The 18,773-nt window shown below is 40.3% G+C and overlaps 1 protein-coding gene across 2 annotated transcripts in view; it reads left to right on the forward strand.

The window, feature by feature from the left end:
* Nucleotides 1–18,773, forward strand: part of NALCN (sodium leak channel, non-selective) — a gene marked incomplete at both ends in the record, with an annotated part of 249,303 nt that overhangs the window by 205,389 nt on the left and 25,141 nt on the right. For both annotated transcript variants that reach the window (XM_082006124.1, XM_082006125.1), the window contains 10 exons: nucleotides 8,906–9,007; nucleotides 9,443–9,512; nucleotides 10,781–10,872; nucleotides 11,037–11,159; nucleotides 13,495–13,551; nucleotides 13,925–14,045; nucleotides 14,147–14,278; nucleotides 16,123–16,290; nucleotides 17,523–17,627; nucleotides 18,335–18,441. In XM_082006124.1, the coding sequence (XP_081862250.1) occupies nucleotides 8,906–9,007; nucleotides 9,443–9,512; nucleotides 10,781–10,872; nucleotides 11,037–11,159; nucleotides 13,495–13,551; nucleotides 13,925–14,045; nucleotides 14,147–14,278; nucleotides 16,123–16,290; nucleotides 17,523–17,627; nucleotides 18,335–18,441 (1,077 nt within the window). The remainder of the gene's footprint in view (nucleotides 1–8,905; nucleotides 9,008–9,442; nucleotides 9,513–10,780; nucleotides 10,873–11,036; nucleotides 11,160–13,494; nucleotides 13,552–13,924; nucleotides 14,046–14,146; nucleotides 14,279–16,122; nucleotides 16,291–17,522; nucleotides 17,628–18,334; nucleotides 18,442–18,773) is intronic.

Raw genomic sequence — 18,773 nt, forward strand, 5'->3', positions numbered from 1 at the left:
CTCAAGCTTATCAGGGTCCTTCTGGTTTAACGCTGTACCATTCAGTGTGTCAAACACTGCTTTGGGCTTGTCCACATGGCCAGTTTTTTCATCATAGAAGCCATACCTTTGGTATCCTTGATTAGAAATTTGCTTCCATTAAATAACTGACTTGTATTAGTCAGTTCTAAATCACTTACAACAAGTTTCTCTGTATGTATTTTATGTTTTCTCTCTTACGAGTATGATGGAAGCCACTGAGGCAAAGGGCTCCGGAGCAAAGGATCGCACCGGGGAACCCTTCCAGAAGCGGCCAAGCCGTGAAGGCAGCAGCACAGGGAGAGAGAAGGTGCCCCAGCCCCACCCCAGGCTGGCGGAGCGGGCTCCTGATGAGCAGCAGCTGTGACTCCGCACGGGCAGGGACTAGAGCGGCGGCGGCCAAAGCCCCTCATGTACAAGAGCAGCCCCAGGGAGCACGAGTGACCCGGAGCGCGGCAAACAGGGTGGGCAAACAGGACGTGGTGCGTTGGAAGGACATGGTGCATCAGTTTGCGCGGCAGTTCGCGCGGGCAGGGCGTGCAGAGAAGACGCGCGAGCAGGGCACAGTCCTCCCTGGCACTAGAGGCTCTCTGACTAGTGGCCATTGCCCTCTCAGAAGAGGCCCAGCCATGGTCTCCACTCGGCTGAAAACCGTGGCCAGAAGGAATGTGGCGACCCAGACCAAGCTCCCACTCAAGCACGCGGCTGTCCAGGTGTCTGGCTGCCAGGAGAGCCTGAGCCTGTCACTGTTCTGGAGGCCAGCGGAGACAACACCTGCATGCGGTGCGACCAGGGGAACGATCTGCTCAGCCTGGTGGCAGAGCTGGCAGAGGCAGTGGAGAGCCTGAGGAGCATCAGGGAGTGCGAGAGGGAGATGGATTGGTGGAGCCACACCCGGCCATCCCTGAGGCAGAGGCAGCAGGTAGAGGCTCCACAAGCAGCAAGGGATCCCCTGTCCTCCTGCTGCTGGGCAGAAGGAGGGGACCTAAGAGATGAGGGAGAATGGAAACAGATCCCTGCTCGGGATGGCAGACGAATCCCCTCCCGGCCTCCCTTACCGGTCCCCATGTGCCATAAGACGAGCTGGCGGGGAAGACAACCGGCCTGGATGAACAGGGAGATTTTGCTGGGACTCAGGGAAAAGAGGAGAGTTTATCACCTCTGGAAGAAGGGGAAGGCAACTCAAGAAGAGTACAAGGATCTCATTAGGTCAAGCAGACAGAAAATTAGAACAGCAAAAGCCCAGCTAGAGCTCAATCTGGCCACAGTCGTAAAGGATAACAAAAAATGCTTCTACAAATATATTAACAACAAAAAGAGAGGCAAGGAGAATCTCCATCCCTTACTAGATTTGGCAGGGAACATTGTCACCAAGGCTGAGGAAAAGGCTGAGGTACTTAATGCCGCCTTTGCCTCAGTCTTTAATTGCCAGACCAGGTATCTGCAGGGTATTCAGCCCCCTGAGCTGGAAGACGGGGATGGAGAGCACAGTAACTCCCCCATAATCCAGGATGAAGCAGTTAAGGACCTGTTAAGCCACCTGGATACCCACAAGTCTATGGAGCCTGATGGCATCCACCCGAGAGTACTGAGACAGCTGGTGGAGGAGCTTGTCAAGCCACTCTCCATCATTTATCAGCAGTCCTGGTTAACAGGGGAGGTCCCAGATGACTGGAGGCTTCCTAATGTGATGCCTATCTACAAGAAAGGCCAGAAGGAGGATCCTGGGAACTACAGGCCTGTCAGCCTGACCTCCATGCCAGGGAAGATCACGGAGTAGTTCATCTTGAGGGTACTCATGGGGCATGTGAAGGACAACCAAGGGATCAGGCTCAGCCAGCATGGGTTCATGAAAGGCAGGTCCTGCTTGACCAACCTGATCTCCTTCTATGACCAGGTGACCCGCCTAGTGGATGAGGGAAAGGCTATGGATGTTGTCTACCTGGACTTTAGTAAAGCCTTTGACAGCATCTCCCACAGCATTCTCCTGGAGAAGCTGGTGGCTCGTGAATTAAGACAGGTGTCCTCTTCACTGGGTAAAGAACTGGCTGGATGGCCAAGCCCAGAGAGTTGTGGTAAATGGAGCTAAATCCAGTTGATGGCCCGTCACCAGCGGTGTTCCCCAGGGCTCAGTTCTGGTGCTGGTCTTGTTCAATATCTTTATTGATGACCTGGATGAGGGGATTGAGTGCTCCCTCAGTAAGTTTGCAGATGACACCAAGTTGGGTGGGAGTGTTGATCTGCTGGAGGGTAGGAGGGCTCTGCAGAGGGATCTGGACAGGCTGCATCGATGGGCAGAGGCCAACTGTATGAGGTTTAATAAGGCCAAGTGCAGGGTCCTGCACTTTGGCCACAACAACCCCATGCAACGCTACAGGCTTGGGGAGGAGTGGCTGGAGAGCTGCCCGGTGGAAAAGGATCTGGGGGTGCTGGTTGGTAGCCAGCTGAATATGAGCCGGCAGTGTGCCCAGGTGGCCAAGAAGGCCAACAGCATTCCTGGCCTGTATCAGGAATAGTGTGGGCCAGCAGGAGCAGGGAAGTGATTGTACCCCTGTACTCGGCACTGGTGAGGCCACACCTTGAATCCTGTGTTCAGTTTTGAGCCTCTCACTCCAAGAACGTTGTTGAGGTGCTGGAGCATGGCCAGAGAAGGGCAAGAAAGCTGGTGAGGGGTCTGGAGAACAAGTCTTATGAGGAGCAGCTGAGGGAACTGGGGTTGTTCAGTCTGGAGAAAAGGAGGCTGAGGGGAGACCTTATTGTGCTCTACAACTACCTGAAAGGGGGTTGTGGTGAGGTCGGTGTTGGTCTCTTCTCCCACGTAACTAGCAATAGGACAAGAGGAAATGGCCTCAAGTTGTGCCAGGGGAGGTTTAGACTGGATCTTAGGAACAATTTCTTCACTGAGAGAGTGGTCAAGCATTGGAACAGGCTGCCCAGGGAGGTGGTGGAGTCACCATCACTGAAAGTATTCAAAAAACGTGTGGATGTGGTGCTTCGGAACATAGTTTAGGGGGCATGGTGGCATTGGGTTAATGGTTGGACTTGATGGTCTTGAAGGTCCTTTCCAACCTTAATGATTCTGTGATTTCTTTCTTCACAACTTTGAGGTTTTGATACCATGCATTTCTCAGAACAAATATTTAAGCTCAGATGATGATTGTTGTCATCAGCAGCAAAATGCAGACTTAGTCACCACCTTTTTAAATCTCCACAAACATATGACACCATTGGATTTCACCTGCCTTCTGCAAAGAACAACAGAAAGAAATACTGGAATGCACATATCCGTTGGTAAGAAGTTACTCTGTTTTATGGGGTTTGTGTCAAGTGACCACCATGTTACAGATCACTGTAAAGCATCGTTGTGAAGTAGAGTTAGTGGGCTGTGGAGTCAACAACACCGTAGGTACAGAAGAGGAGGTTAGACAAACATCAGTCCAGAACAGTGTAGATATCATTGATTCTGATTTGAGAGGTTATAGACTAGATGGCCCTTTGAGGTTCCTTCTTCTCCATTGATTCTGTCAGTTCTTCTGTAATCCAAGGAAAATAATTATTATACAAACATCTGATAGAGGAAAAACTGAAACAGAAAATGAGAATGACAATGAGAATAGAAAATGGCTGACGGAAAGAAAGTGTACTACCATAGTTAAACAGACTGAGGAGACACTAAACATCAGTGGGTTTTTTTCCTTTAGAGATATATGGAAGGGATCAAGAAAAAACATGGAAAAGAAAAACAATAAATTATCCAAGTTACATTAATAATTAATGTTATTTTACCTTTTTTCTTTAAAAAATAGTATATTTTTCCAAAGAAGAGTACAGTAGCTGTGGTGAAAATGTGCATTTTGCTTGCTATTCAAATAGTGCCTTATTGAATTAAATTTATAAAATGAGAGAGAAAAACACTAGAACACCTATCAGGTGAATTCACCATAGTCTTAGGTTGTCACATTTAATCATGTTTTCCAAGTTAGATGGAAGTATAATGAGAACATAGAGAGATTTAGTAAGGATAGAGTCATAATGAAAACAGTGCTGAATAATGATGATAACTGAGTGTTTTACTGAAGCATACCACACTGCTAAGACGTCAGTGTGGACACATTTCAGGGAGAACAAGAACAAAAATACACAGTAATATATGCAGTTACTACAGAACAGATAAGTATTCACTCATTAAAATAATACAGAAAAACAACAATTCAGTGTCATATTGGCATGCAAGAAGATGAGTAAACACTTGTGGAAAGAATGCCTCCCTAAAAAGTCCAAGAGTGAGCCATATGCATACCATCTGCAAGAGACCTTATAAGATTCATGAAAGGTATAGTATTTTGAAGTATTGGTTATTGGTCAAAACATTTAACATTCTGCATTAGCTCAAAGAACATTACTTGAACACTCTGTTCATTACTTATTTTTCAGGGGTACCAAAGTATGAAATAGTTTAAAGGACTTCAAAAGTTTGGACCTCATAATTGTTTGCAGGTAATACAAACTACGTAGTATTCCAATATTGTATTGTTCTGTATGGTCTTAACCTGTAGCCTGACTTTCTGATAACCTATGAGATCACATTTTCTTTTTCAGGATAATTTATTCCACTTGTGCTTTTCAAGGCAGATTTAGAGCATGTAGTTTGCAGCTGCTGGACTGTGTTCAGAGTTCTGCAAATACAAAGTCCAGAAGTTTGACATATTTCTTCTCCTTCGTTTCATAACTTCCTCTTTCCTCCACAAGTGAACATGAAAAAATGCAATATTTTATGAAATATTAGAGGTGGTACAGGAAGATGGGAAGGACAATTTTAGCTAAAAAAAGGGAATTCTGCCTGCATTGTTTGAAGAAAGGTCAAAAGATTCTGACCAGCTACAGTTATGTGAAGATGTATCAATTCAAGAAAACATTTATTTTGAGCTCTAATTTGCAAACCACTGAATTTTTAACATTGTGACACACTGATTGTCCCAGGTGTGGGAGTCACCTCCAGACTACCAGATCTGCCTGTGAGCTAACTGTTGAAACTGTCATCGAGTTGATGTCAATACAGGCAGTAGAGCCCAGTGAGATCTTTGGCTGACTGCTTTGTCTTTAGGTGGCCACTTTTTGATTACTTGAATATCTTACAAACACCATTAATTAAATTAGTTGACCAAGCGTTCAGTGAAGTTGCCCACATATGGGTATCTAGTAATGTATGAGACGCCATAGGATGTCCAAGACATCTTCTTGAGACTGGCAGGTAAGACAGAAATTTCTAAGAGACCCATACCTTGCTGGAGCAGCAGCTGGAAACAAGGCAAAATACTCCAAGCCAAGGCAGGCAGCTCTAGCCACCTCTATGCAACCAGTTTAATTGAGCCCTAAATCTCCACTGATTATGAGGGAAGCAGGGACACATGTCTCACCTGTAGGCATCAAGAGTAAGCACATAAGTATAGGTGTCTACAATAAGAAGTCACATCCTATTGTAGATTTTAAAAAAGACAACTTTGCAATTCTGAAAACTTCATGGCACCTGCCTTCTTTTTCAAAAGTCGCCAAAGATCTGCAACGCTAGGTGCCTAAACAGCTGAAAAATATCCAGCTCCTGAGTTGAAAGAAAAACAAAGCATGGCTTTTAAGAGTTAATGCAAGGAAGATTAAAGCACTAATTTCCATCAAGTGGAGGATGCTGGGAGAGAGTCTGTCAAAGGTAACCATGGCCTTTTCAGCACGGCATCTTTGTCTCTGAAAATACAAAGAGTTTCTTTCAGTTGATTGTTAACAATTTCTGATCTCTGTGCTATACAACTGGCATTTCATTATTTGTTTGTTGACTTCAGTTGGAGCTGCAGGGCTTCCAGAGTTACTGAAAATGAGGCAATGGATATAGATTCTAAATATGGATTTAGGAAGCCAACTTAGGCAGAGATCATAGACAATCCTGGCAATCTTTCTACAGGTGCTACCTTTATGCATGCCCATTCTGTATACTATATGGTTAAGTGTATTTTATTATGCCATTAAGACTCAAATAAGCCATCTTGTTCATTGGTCAAGTAGAGAATTTATTATTTCAGATGTTCTCTTTTATTATGGACACTAAGAGTTTATGCAACTTGGTATTCAAGTAACCTGTGTACAAGGACATTGAAAGTTTATGTGCAAGTCACTTTTTGATGTCAAGAAAATAATTTCTAACTGTTAAAAGCAGAGCACAATAATTCATATTTATAGGAAAAAAGATAAGTTACCCTCTTTGTCACAGCAAGAAGCATCTATGCAGAAGTCAGACGCCAGAACTTCCAATTGTCTCTGCTGGAAAAAAATGGATTATAATTTTAATGGAGCTAGATAGGATCTATTTTTAGGAAATAATTTCATAGAATCATAGAATCATAGAATAATTTCTGTTGGAAGGGACCTTTAAAGGTCATCTAGTCCAAACCACCTGCAATGAGCAGGGACATCTTCAACTAGATCACGTTGCTCAGAGCCCCGTCCAACCTGACCTGGAATATTGCCAGGAATGTGACATCTACCACCTCTCTGGGCAACCTGTGCCAGGGTCTCACCACCCTCATTATCAAAAATTTTTTTCTTATGTCTAGTCTAAATCTGCCCTCTTTTAGTTTAAAACCATTACCCCTTGTCCTATCACAACAAGGCCCTGCTAAAACGTCTGTCCCCATCTTTCTTAGAAGGCCCCTTTAAGCACTGAAAGGCTGCAATAAGGTCTTCCGAGAGCCTTCTTTTCTCCAGGCTGACCACCACCAATTCTCTGAGCCTTTCTTCATAGGAGAGGTGTTCCATCCCTTTGATCATTTTTGTGGCCTCCTCTAGACCCGCTCCAACAGGTCCATGTCTTTCCTGTGCTGAGGGCTTCAGAGCTGGACACAGGACTCCAGACGGGGTCTCACCAGAGCGCAGGAGAGGGGCAGGATCACCTCCCTTGACCTGCTGGCCACGCTGCTTTGGATGCAGCCCAGGACACGGTTGGCCTTCTGGGCTGCGAGTGCACATTGCCAGCTCATGTCCAGCTTTTCATCCACCAAGACCCCCAAGTCCTTCTCGTCAGGGCTGCTCTTGGCCCCTTCATCCCCAAGTCTGTACTGATACCGGAGGTTGCCTGGCCCAGGTGCGGGACCCTACCCTTGGCCTTGTTGAACCTCATGAGGTGCATACAGGCTCATTCCTCGAGCTTGTCCAGGTCCCTCTGGATGGCATCCCATCCCCCAGGCGTATCAACTGCACCTCTCAGCTTGGTGCCATCTGCAAACTTGCTGGAGGGTACACTCGATCCCACTGTCTATGTCTTTGATGAAGATATTAAACAGTACTGGTCCCAACAGGGACCAGTTTTTATCTGTTTTTTTTTCTACAAGGAAACTGCACAGGTATTCTAACAAATCTCTATTGTCTTCTGACAGTGTTATGTAGTCTCATCTTCCATAACATAATGCTTAAATTCCATTAGTATTAAAATGTTCATGATTTGGCTAACGTAAGCTGTGTTTTATAAGATACACAATAATTTTCTTAAATGGCATGATGCTTCAGTTCAGTGTAGTGTAAACTAATACAATAATGAGAGTAGCACAATGTATTTTTTCTAGCATGCCAATATGATTGGCAGTAATGACACTGACAAGTATTCTAAGCTTCTCATTTTTGTTTCAGATCTCACTTTGGATCTCTGTTCCTATCATTTATATGTTTAAGTCGAAAAGAAGAAGAAAAAACAAAGAGGAGTGAAAAACAAAGTCACACAGAGGAAAGAATGTGCCTGGGACACCTTTTGCCACCAAGCATGCTTATCCCATGCTGTCAAAGAGAGCATTTATCAAAGCCTTACAGTAGACTGGCAAATAGAGTGATAACTCTAATAGCGTGGGGGTTTTTTTCATGTTTTCAAAATCATGGAGATTCAATTCATTAAACAGTATGAAATATTACCAGCTGGGTCTTCTGTGAGTTTCTCTGAATGATTGCATTGCACAAAATGAGCCATAAGGCATGCACTGTGTAAACTTAAAAATGCAGCATTCCTGGAAAATAAAAAAAAAATTCAAAGTTGAAATTCCATTTCTCAGCCATCAGCAGAGTTGTGTGAGCTCTTTTAGTGGAAACCTCTCTTTTTCTTAAGCAAATCCATTTCATTGTAGCCCACAAAATAAAGATATGCATGCTTTGTTTAGCTGTAGCACACTTAACTAACCAACAAATCATAATTTCTGCCAAAATAGCGTAAAAGGCATTTGCCGAAATTCAGCAAAAGCAAAAGGAAACATATGAGGAAACAAGTGAAAAAAACCACACAACAAAGTGCTGCAAATTCAGTGGATTCCCAGGGAACACACATTTCATATTACAGGATATCAGCGATGTGCAGCTTTTCATTTCAAACCATATATGGTGCCTGTTATGTAGAAGAACACTCAAAGATGTGCTGTAAGTCTGGAGTGAGTACATAAATATTTTGCCATATACAGCCCTGAAAGGGAGCTGCCTTAAAATGGCAGCTTGTACTTGTACTTGTACTTCCCCTCTTCATTGCTGAGAAGCTGGTTTTACTGATGATTAGTGCATTGCTTGACCCTTTTCATGCTTAGTGAAGTCTTGAGGAACCATAAATTCTACATCAAACTGAAAAAAACTCAAAGATGGGCCTTGCTAAGGCATGGAGAAGGTTCATCAGATGACGAGTTATGTTTCAGAGTGGGGACCATTGCCTTGGAAATATGTTTTCATGAAAGTCCATTTTTGTTTTACAGTTATTGCCTGTTAAGATGTGCACTTGCTTCCCAGAAAGCCAAGCTGACTTGTCTGAATGTGCTAACTCAGAAATTATCATTTATACTGAAAACTCTGTCATCATCATTGTATTTCTTCGTAGGGCCTGCACTAGACAACGCATGCTGAGTGGATCCTTTGAGGGGCAGCCTGCAAAGGAAAGGTCAATACTTAGTGTCCAGCATCATATACGACAAGAACGCAGGTAAACATGGACAGAAGGATGGTTTAAAAATGATCTTACAATAAAGGTGACAAAAATAATTAAATTTGAGCAATACCTAATGTGAAAAACTGAAATTACTTACTTGTACAAAGAACTGAATTCTACATTTTTCGTTGTACCCATAATGAAATTCATTGTACTGTATAAATGGAAAAGATGCCTTTTTATTTCAAATGTCATTTCCTTCACCGGCTACAAAGCTATCAATTTAAAGATCAGAAGGAAAGAAATTGGCTTATGTTAGACTGGATTGAAAACAATTGAAGAACATATAAACTTCTGATGTTAGCAAGAGAAAAATGATAAGAATTTGAGATAGTGGGTGGCTGGAGAGCAGTGCTTTAAAGTGGCTATCCTATAAAGGTCAAAATTTAATCTTGAGATGTATTGTTAAATTGATTATGATTGTTTCAGGTCACTGAGACATGGTTCCAACAGCCAGCGAATCAGCAGAGGAAAATCTCTTGAAACATTGACTCAAGATGTAAGTCCTCACAGAAATGATGGTTTCAATTTGAGAATATAAAAAATAAGCATATGTACTATGTAATAAATGCTTATATAAGACTAATGTCTATCTATGATCTTGTTTACAATCTGTCTTGTGAAGTCTTGAGAGGAAATCATAAAACAAATACTGTAATTGCATTAGAATTATCCTCAAAATAATTGACATGGTTATTTCACTCATAGACTTAACTGATTTTGAAACACTTGCTGAGATAGATCCACTGAAGCTGTAGACACTGTATTAGGAACACAACAGTTGCTACCCAGGACACCTTAAAAAGCCTTACTCTGGAATTACTCAGGCTGGCAAAACAGCACTTCAAAATTTCCAATGGAAGTTTAACAATATTTTTCAAACACGAGAACTGTCAGACAAGAGGACAAAGACTAAGTGGGAGAATTGTAAACACAGATTTCACTGTCATACAGTTTCATGCAGTTAAGTGCATTTTCACTTCTGCAAATTCATAATGGTATTTTGTGGATCTCTGTGACTATGAAAATTCAAGGGGTGATACTAGTCCCTCCATTTCCAAACTATGATAGTCATTTTCTAGATGTGCTTCATACTTAAAAACATCTGCATAAGAAGGAATTAATTAAATACCCTGCATGGTAGTAGAAAGAAACTGTAGGTTACTAGTCTTTTAAAGAAAATGTGGCTTTGCTTTTGTCAGATAGTAAGGGTAACACCCAGCATTACCCCTCCGAGAGTGTTCCAAAGACTCACTTAATTCTGAAGAGTAATACTGACTGTACCCTCCACTGGATGAGCTCAGGCAACCATTCTCCCTGCTCCCCACGCTCTGCAGTCACTAGCTGTATGTTCTGCACAACTTGCTGCCTGGCAGCACATGCAGCAGCCTTGAAAAGCTGAAAGGGTGTCTAAAGCCTTTTCTTTCCCAGTCTTTGCCCTTAGTAACTTTGATGGTATTCATTCCAGCTCAGAGAGATCGGCTGAGCTTACAGGACCTTTGCTTTTAAAGTTGAAAGTTGCATTGGATGGGACGTCACACATGAAATTAAAACTGAAATTAACCTTGATGAAAATAAGCAGCCTCATGCTGTAGATAGATAGGAAATACTGTACAATATGCTTGACTGAGTTGATGTGCAGTGCATTTGGAAATAAAGATTTTTCATTTGAATCTTTCTATGTAAAATACTGTATCTTGCTTTCATCTGAAACTTTAAAAAAACCAACCCTCAGACCTCATTTAAAAGGAATCATTTTGCTTCTAGCACTCCAACACAGTGAGATACAGAAATGCACAGAGAGAAGACAGTGAGATAAAGATGATCCAAGAAAAAAAAGAACAAGCTGAAATGAAAAGGTATTTAAAAATCAAAAGTCTGAGTGCACACTTTTTTGTATTAAGTATTCTCTGTTTGAAGTAAAAGTACTGAGAGTCATAATGAAAAAAGAAAGAAGTGTAAGGGTTATTTTTGCCAGGTAGAATGCATATCAGTTAATAATTTACATTCTATCTTTCAAAAGGAAAGTCCAAGAGGAGGAGCTGCGAGAGAATCATCCTTATTTTGATAAACCACTTTTCATTGTTGGTCGTGAGCACAGATTCAGGAATTTCTGCCGAGTGGTGGTACGAGCTCGCTTTAATGCGTAAGTTTATTCCATATCAACAATTGGTTCAGACAAGCGTTTACTTTCATGCCCTCAGAAATCCAGGTCTAACTTTGATTTTGAAAGGGAAACTGCAGAGAATTTGGTCGCCACACAAGCTAGCAGTCAGTTCCCTATGGTATAGTCTTGCTGTTGGGGGAGAGGAAGCAATAAAACGCTGTGTAAGGGCAGACATGCTTGAGCAGCCTGTGATGCTGAGACGGGACAAGGCTGTGGGGAAACTGCAGGCATGAACTGAGAGGAAAGGGTAATGCTTTACACCTCTACTTTTAGACCTTGGGGAATCAGCTTGCATTTCCCTTCCTATTGCTCATCGTAAGGTGGGAAGTCTTTATACAGCAACTATACTCAACAAATAGAAAAAGGTGAAGAGAAATGAATCCCACTGTACTCACCCAAGGACTGTTTAGCCTGTAATTAGAGACCTAGAATGGGATGGGGAGGTGTTCAGCTGTTGGAGATAAAAGGAGAAAAGCTGAGGCCAGGTGAAAACCAGGAAGACTCAGTAACTAAAATGTAGGTATATGCAAGTGTGGCAGATACACATCTATGTACAAGCAGCTTGATATGAAATCATCTTATAGCACTTCTTTTAAATCCCTGTCTATTGCTGGCACCCTAATTTTGGAGGGTTAATGCATGTCACCTACACAGACAGTGTAAGACAGAAGATAGCTCGAGGCTATGAGCCTGGCACTTGGAAGACTTGGTTTCAGCACCTGCTCTACTATTGATTTTCTCTGTGCCCTTGAACAAGTTGCTTCTAGGCAGAACAACGGGAAGGTTAGATGCTTAGTTTTACAATACCCATATTTCATTGTTCTACCACCTATGTAGAAGCACGTCCTTGAGTTAGGTGCCTACTTTTCTATGCAGCTGCAAACTTGATTGCGGTTCGCTGGTCCATGAAGCAGTTGCAAATTAAAACAGCAAAATAAAACATACAAACACGCATTCCCATTCACGTGTCAAATACATGTCAGTGCCTCTTAGCATCGTGGAGTTCCCGAGCATAACAGAATATTTGTATTATCAGCCGTTTAATTAAAATGTTCACAATTATTGGAGTAAACTGATGTTGTTAAACAGTCATTTTTTCATTTATTTAAATCCTACCTTATTCATTGTCCCACCCAGCTTGCCAAATAAGGTATTCTAGAGATCTTTTTCAAATTGAGAGGATACATATTTTGTTCTAGTGAAAAAGGCTGAGGAATGCCACTATATACAACATGGGGAAGAGAGATGAGCTTAAGAAGACACAAAAGTCAGTGGCTTCAGTGGTTAGGCACCAAAACCAGTATATTCTGTATATTGACTGGTGTAAGTGGGTAAACCTGGCCTGTGGAAGATGCCTCTTGTTCTTCTTGTATGCATCTTGCGTTCTTGTAATTCATAACGGTGAAATCTCTTCTAGCGGTAATGCCTCAAGTTAGGTCAGTCCATTTTTCACTTTAAGCTCAGCAAGGAAGTGATGGGGATTTCACATCCCGATGGCTAGAGCCCTCACATAGGATATAGGATACCTCAGCGCAGCTCATGTCTTGGCATGATTTGCTACAAGATTTTGAAGAATATGTAAAAAGTACCCCTAGCCACTGGGGCAGAGGAGGCTTCTTGGATAGGATTCTTGTTTCTCCTGCTGAAGCCCTTCTGCTTTGCATAAAAGCGCTAGATAATTGCTGGAGGAAAAACTTAACTCATGTCACCTACATATGCATTTATTACAGAGTGGTTCTCACTCTCTCTGGCTGCCTAGTGGATGTTTGGATATGGTAGGTGAAACACAGCAATTTCATAGGAAAATTGAGATATGGAGAATCTAGAAATATTCATCAGGAAATGACTGAAGAAGAAGTAATAAAAGAAATAGGGCTTGTGGAAGGATTTTTTTTTTTTTTTTTTTTTTTTTTCTGTCTGTCAGCTGAGGATATGGTCCAAGAGGTCTTGTAGAAAGAACTCTTGAGGAAGCACTTTGGAACATAAAATTCAATAGCAGATAATCCATCCCCGTCAAGGAAAATACAAAATTAAGTCCTTGCTTACAAAAGCAAGACCCAAAAAACTAGCAGTTTAAAGAATTATTAGAGGTATTACAGGTAGGCCATCAATTAAAGTGTTACTAGCTGTGTTGGTAATATGACTACAATTGCATAGAATTAAATGAAACTTACACAGACATTTAAAATTAAGCCAAGATAAGATGTAGCCTTCATTTTGGATATAAATTACTTTGAAGTGATGGATGCATGGTATAATTATAATGCTGACTAAAAGAAATTGTAAATGACTGTATCTTTTCTTCTCTTTATAGTTCTAAAACAGATCCTGTTACTGGAGCTGTGAAAAATACCAAATACCATCAGCTTTAGTAAGCACTGCAAAAGTGTCTTTGCTTGGTCACATAAGCCTGCAGTATATGTGTGTGAGCGCACACACGCATGTATGTGTGTATGGGTGCATGCACATGTGTCCTCTTTTTTTTTTCCCCAAAAAGGTTTTTCTTTCCGTGGAGTTTTTTGGGGAGGAGGATGAATAGGAAAAGTATTTTTCTATCAGACTTTTCTTCTTCACTTGCATGTAACTTCCCTAGTTTTACTATGCCTTTCTGAAATATTGAAATCTTTAACACTCCTCAACTTAACTGATTTTTCATAGGAAAGCACTTATCTGTGGTGCAGACACAATACAAGGCACACAGCACTCTTGGAACTTGTGTAATGGTTATCCTTATGTGTTTACAGTGATTTGCTGGGTTTGGTTACTTACCTGGACTGGGTCATGATCATTGTTACTATATGCTCCTGCATCTCCATGATGTTCGAATCCCCCTTTAGAAGAGTTATGCATGCTCCAACACTCCAGGTACTGTCAGTGAATCATTTTACATGTAATGAAGCACAGTCACCTTGTTTTTCTCCGCTGCCTATTCCTAAACTATGATTCTTCTCTGCTTTGATTTTCAGATTGCTGAATATGTTTTTGTAATATTCATGAGCATTGAGCTTAATCTGAAGATTATGGCAGATGGCTTGTTTTTTACACCAACAGCTGTTATTAGGGACTTTGGAGGAGTTATGGACATATTTATATATCTTGTAAGTTTTTATATTTATGGAAAGTTTCTGTAGCATTCTTAATTTTGATCTCTTTGGATATATAAATGTGTGGTAATGTTAAAAAGTTTGGCTCTGCACCATGGTGCAAATGCAGTAGTGTAATATGTGTACAAACACCACTGTTTTCATGTGCACTCCTGACAGTTATGTGTACAAAATTTTGTTTAGACATCTAAAAATACACGCCTGGCAATTTAGTGTATGTTTGACATTCCATGGTCCCTTTTAAGTGTTTATTTGTTGATCTGTTTTAAGTATCAGACGTTATTTCATTCCAAAGTAAGCTCAAGATCTCTGACCTTGGTTGAGCATTTTTATGCAGAATCTTTATTTTATCTATTTCTTAGCCATTCATTGCTTTCTCCCCTCTTGACAGTTCTCCTGCTTTATAGAAGGTGTTTCAAAAGCCTCTACCATTTGACAGAAGGGCACATCCTTGTTACTGGTGTTGCTATAGCAGAAAGAAAGCAAAGCAGCATCTTTCTATATTCCATACCTATCAGTAGTGGTTCTCAGGAAAAAATTGTTCTACTGCTTTTTTTATCCCCCAGAAGTTTCTTGCAATCCATTCAAATACAAGAAAAAGGGGTCCGTTTCCTCTTCACGTATGGCAATAAAACACCACAAAATGTGTCAAAACCAGTGCTCAGCATAATGCAGTATGAAATATTTTCTAACTGAAGAAATTACTAAGCAAAATATCTTTGATGGATTTAGATTAAATCTTTCAGAGATTAATCCACCAGGCAGATGTGCTGCATAAAATTTGTCACGATCAATTTGTATCAAAGATTCCATTGTTAGCATAAATAATATACAAGTCTCCTACTGTAGTATGCATAATCAATATGTGCATTAGTTTCTTCAAATCCCACTGAATCCGTCTGCTTGTCTGAAGGGAAATTTAAGTGGTGCAGCTTGGATATTCCAAATGTGTCTGTGGTGGTCTTAAAAGAATATGAAAGAAAGTCAGAAGCACTGGCAGATCTTTTTGTTTTGGTGGGGTGGCTGTCTTTTACCACTGTTAATTTTAACAAATTGTATTATGTTTTAAATTATAACTTTAAAATATAAATTTAAAACGTTATTAAATGTTTTAAATTATATTGGTGGTATCAGCTTGATCCTCCATTTTTTGTGCACTTACCTCTTTGTAACACTCTCACCTCTGTCCCCCTATAATAACATTGGCTTTATAAATACTTTTTGAAAAATAAGAAGTAATTAGCAGACTTTATAATCAATAAGTATCTGTCACAGATGGTTGAGGCTACAAGACACAACTATGCTGCTTGAAAACACTTTTGAATGCATAATACTCGTGTGATAAAACCACATGATGGCAAATCTACTTATGCCTGTAACAAAGTGGTAGGAAAAACCGGCGAGGAAACTGTTAACAGACTTTCCAGGTGAGGATATCTCAGTTTCAGGATAGGATCTCTGTTTAAAATGAGAAGAGGAGAGAGAGATGATGCCGCCTGCTCCACGAATATAGTTCATGTTCCTGCTCTGAATCAGCCAATTTGATTTCTTCTTTTGGAACTGTTCCATATGCTGAAAAGAATAAAATATTTTATTAGTCAAAACGGAAGACAGAAGCTGAAGCTGATACCCATTAGTTAGGACAATCAGCCAGGGCATGGGACATCCAAGTCCTTTTTCTAAAGTAGACCTTTTTTGCCTTAATCTTCCCTTTAATTTTAAGGAAGAGAAGTGTTTGTTTATATATTTATACAGCACATCTTCTGTGCTGTATCTATGTCAAGTAAGACATTGTAAGCCTAATCCTTCTTTGCCTTTTTCTGCTCTGTCTTCTCAAGGTAAGTTTGATATTCCTGTGCTGGATGCCTCAGAATGTGCCTGCCAAATCTGGAGCTCAGCTCTTAATGGTACTCCGCTGCCTCCGACCTCTTCGAATTTTCAAACTGGTCCCTCAAATGAGGAAAGTGGTGCGAGAGCTGTTTAGTGGCTTTAAAGAAATCTTTTTGGTATGTGTCAAATTTTGTGGTTGTTGTTAGAAAGAAGATATGGAGGAGTAATAAGATACCATTTTGCTATAAGGTTAATGTTTTCTAATCTTTTCTCTATTGTTGTCTGTTTACTTTGCATTGTAGATGACCATAAAACAGGTTAAAATTTAGGAATATAAGTAACTCATTTACATCTATACCGAATAAGGCTGCTTTAATAATTCTTTTATAAATGATATTATTCGTTCAGTATATATTTGGCCATAATTATATAGGAGGATTGGCCGTAATTATATATACCCCTTATTCATAGTTTCAATTGAGAAAGAAAGATGAGAAGTAGGGTATAGCAGCTCTGCAAGAACAAAAGTAAACCTGTTTTCCAAGCTGAAGGTCTCTACCTCCAAGTTTTTTGAGAGGCAACCAGAGACAATGTAGTTATTCATCACATATCTGGATCCCATTGTATTTCATTGTTATGATCATGATTATGCAGTTAGAGTAAATAATAATAATAATAATAATAATAATAATAATAATAATAATAATAATAATAATAATAATAATAGAGTCTGTGATTGCTTGATCAGAAACTAATCTATCGTCTTGGGACCCAACTTTCCCTAAGTGGTATGTGTCAGCCTAAATAACAGATATTTTATTCCTGAACAGAATACTGTATTAGGTCAGGTTGTTATAAAAAGATAAGCTACAAAATATTTACAGACAGTAATAGAACAAGGACAAAAAATATAAAGCTAATTAGCATTTCATAAATACTGTATCCTATTAAAGATATTTATGTCATAATTTGCTCATGCATATCTTTATTGTAGCTATCCTGGATTTAAATAGCTAACAATGGCTTACTCAAAATTAATTAGTAAAGCTTGATTCAGCACAACAGAAGCAGCACATATTGAAGTATTGAAGAGTTCTCTTTAAAGTGAATGGCAATTCTTATGCATGCAGAATTTAGCAAGGTTGTACACTGAGTGTAAAAATGCTTTGATCTTTATCTACAATTCTTAGATGCTATGATAATAATAATAATAACAACAACAACAACAACAACAACAACACAGCACCTGGTTACTGGATCAGAACCTAAAGTAACATGTCAGTCATGAAAGACTTATCTCCAGGTGTAATGCAACAAAACGATCTTCCCTGCAGTTCACAGGAGGATCTGACCCCCTTTCTCAAGTCTGCAGGAGGAGAGCTTGACAAGTCTAACTTCATCTTTACAGGTTTCTATTCTTTTGCTGACATTAATGCTTGTTTTTGCAAGCTTTGGAGTGCAGCTATTTGCTGGAAAACTGGCTAAATGCAATGATCCACACATCATCTCTAGGGTAAGAACTGCTTTCCTGCTTCAAAATAATAGTATGCTGTGCCATTTTTGCCTGCTGGGGAAAGCAAATGGGGCAATCAGAGCTATCAGCTGAGAGATGGAGATCTTGGGCACTTGTTCAGAAGCAGGGTGATGGAGGGAACAGTAATAAAGGACTGAGAGAGTGAGGGCAAGGCTGGGTTTTCATGTAAAAAACTAAAGCAAGTCCAAATATTTGGGACTGCCTGAAAAAACTGTCAAACTCATGCCATATTATCTGCAAGGGACTGGATGTCACATGGAATTAACCATGGAATATGACACCTTTGCGTTCCTAGGTCAGCAGCTGAAAAACAGGCTGCTAGAGGTCAAAAGCACTAGGAATGCTATGTAGGTTATATGAAGAAAGTTAGCTGTGTCTGTTTCTTACTCCATTTGGAGAAATATCATCATCAGAGCAATGGTCTTTAGGAAAGAGGTGAAAGGCTAGATAGTCTTGCAAAATACAAAGCCCTCTTAGTCCTGGAAGGAAAAGGGGGTTTTGAATTTTCCTAAGATGCGTTTTTCCTTTGGGTAAAGGTCCATAACTATTATTCCCAAACCTGTAAATAACTCTTCATGTCTGTTTACATTGCTTCCCTATCATGGCAAGTGTGCTGTCTATACTGGCATTTTGGCATCTCTCACAGGCAATTATTTAATCTCAGGCTGTGGTTTATTTCACTATAGGAAGATTGTCATGGCATCTTCAGAATAAATGTAAGTGTTTCCAAAAATCTCAATTTGAAGTTAAGACCTGGAGAGAAAAAGCCTGGATTTTGGGTGCCACGAGTCTGGTGAGTTGCTGCACATTGGCCTATCTTTCTTCAAAAACTCACTGTTGATGTAGAAAAGGACTCAAATCTCGTGGCATTAAACTACTGATGGAGGGTTTTTATTGTAAGTCAAATGATATTAAGGATAAAAATTCTGGTACATTTAGTAAAAAGTCAGATATAAGAAACTTTTCTAGACTTAACCTGCTATTCTATTCATAAAGCAAATAAAGAAAGGAAAAAAATACCTGTAGGTTCTAAACCTAGATAGGAATTAGACATGATTATTATTACAGTGCAAGTTATTGGCTTGAACCAATATTATCACTTAATCGTGCTTTAGCACTCTTATG

This window comes from Phaethon aethereus (genome assembly GCF_964289735.1).
Source record: "Phaethon aethereus genome assembly, chromosome: 1".
Lineage (NCBI taxonomy): Eukaryota > Metazoa > Chordata > Aves > Phaethontiformes > Phaethontidae > Phaethon > Phaethon aethereus.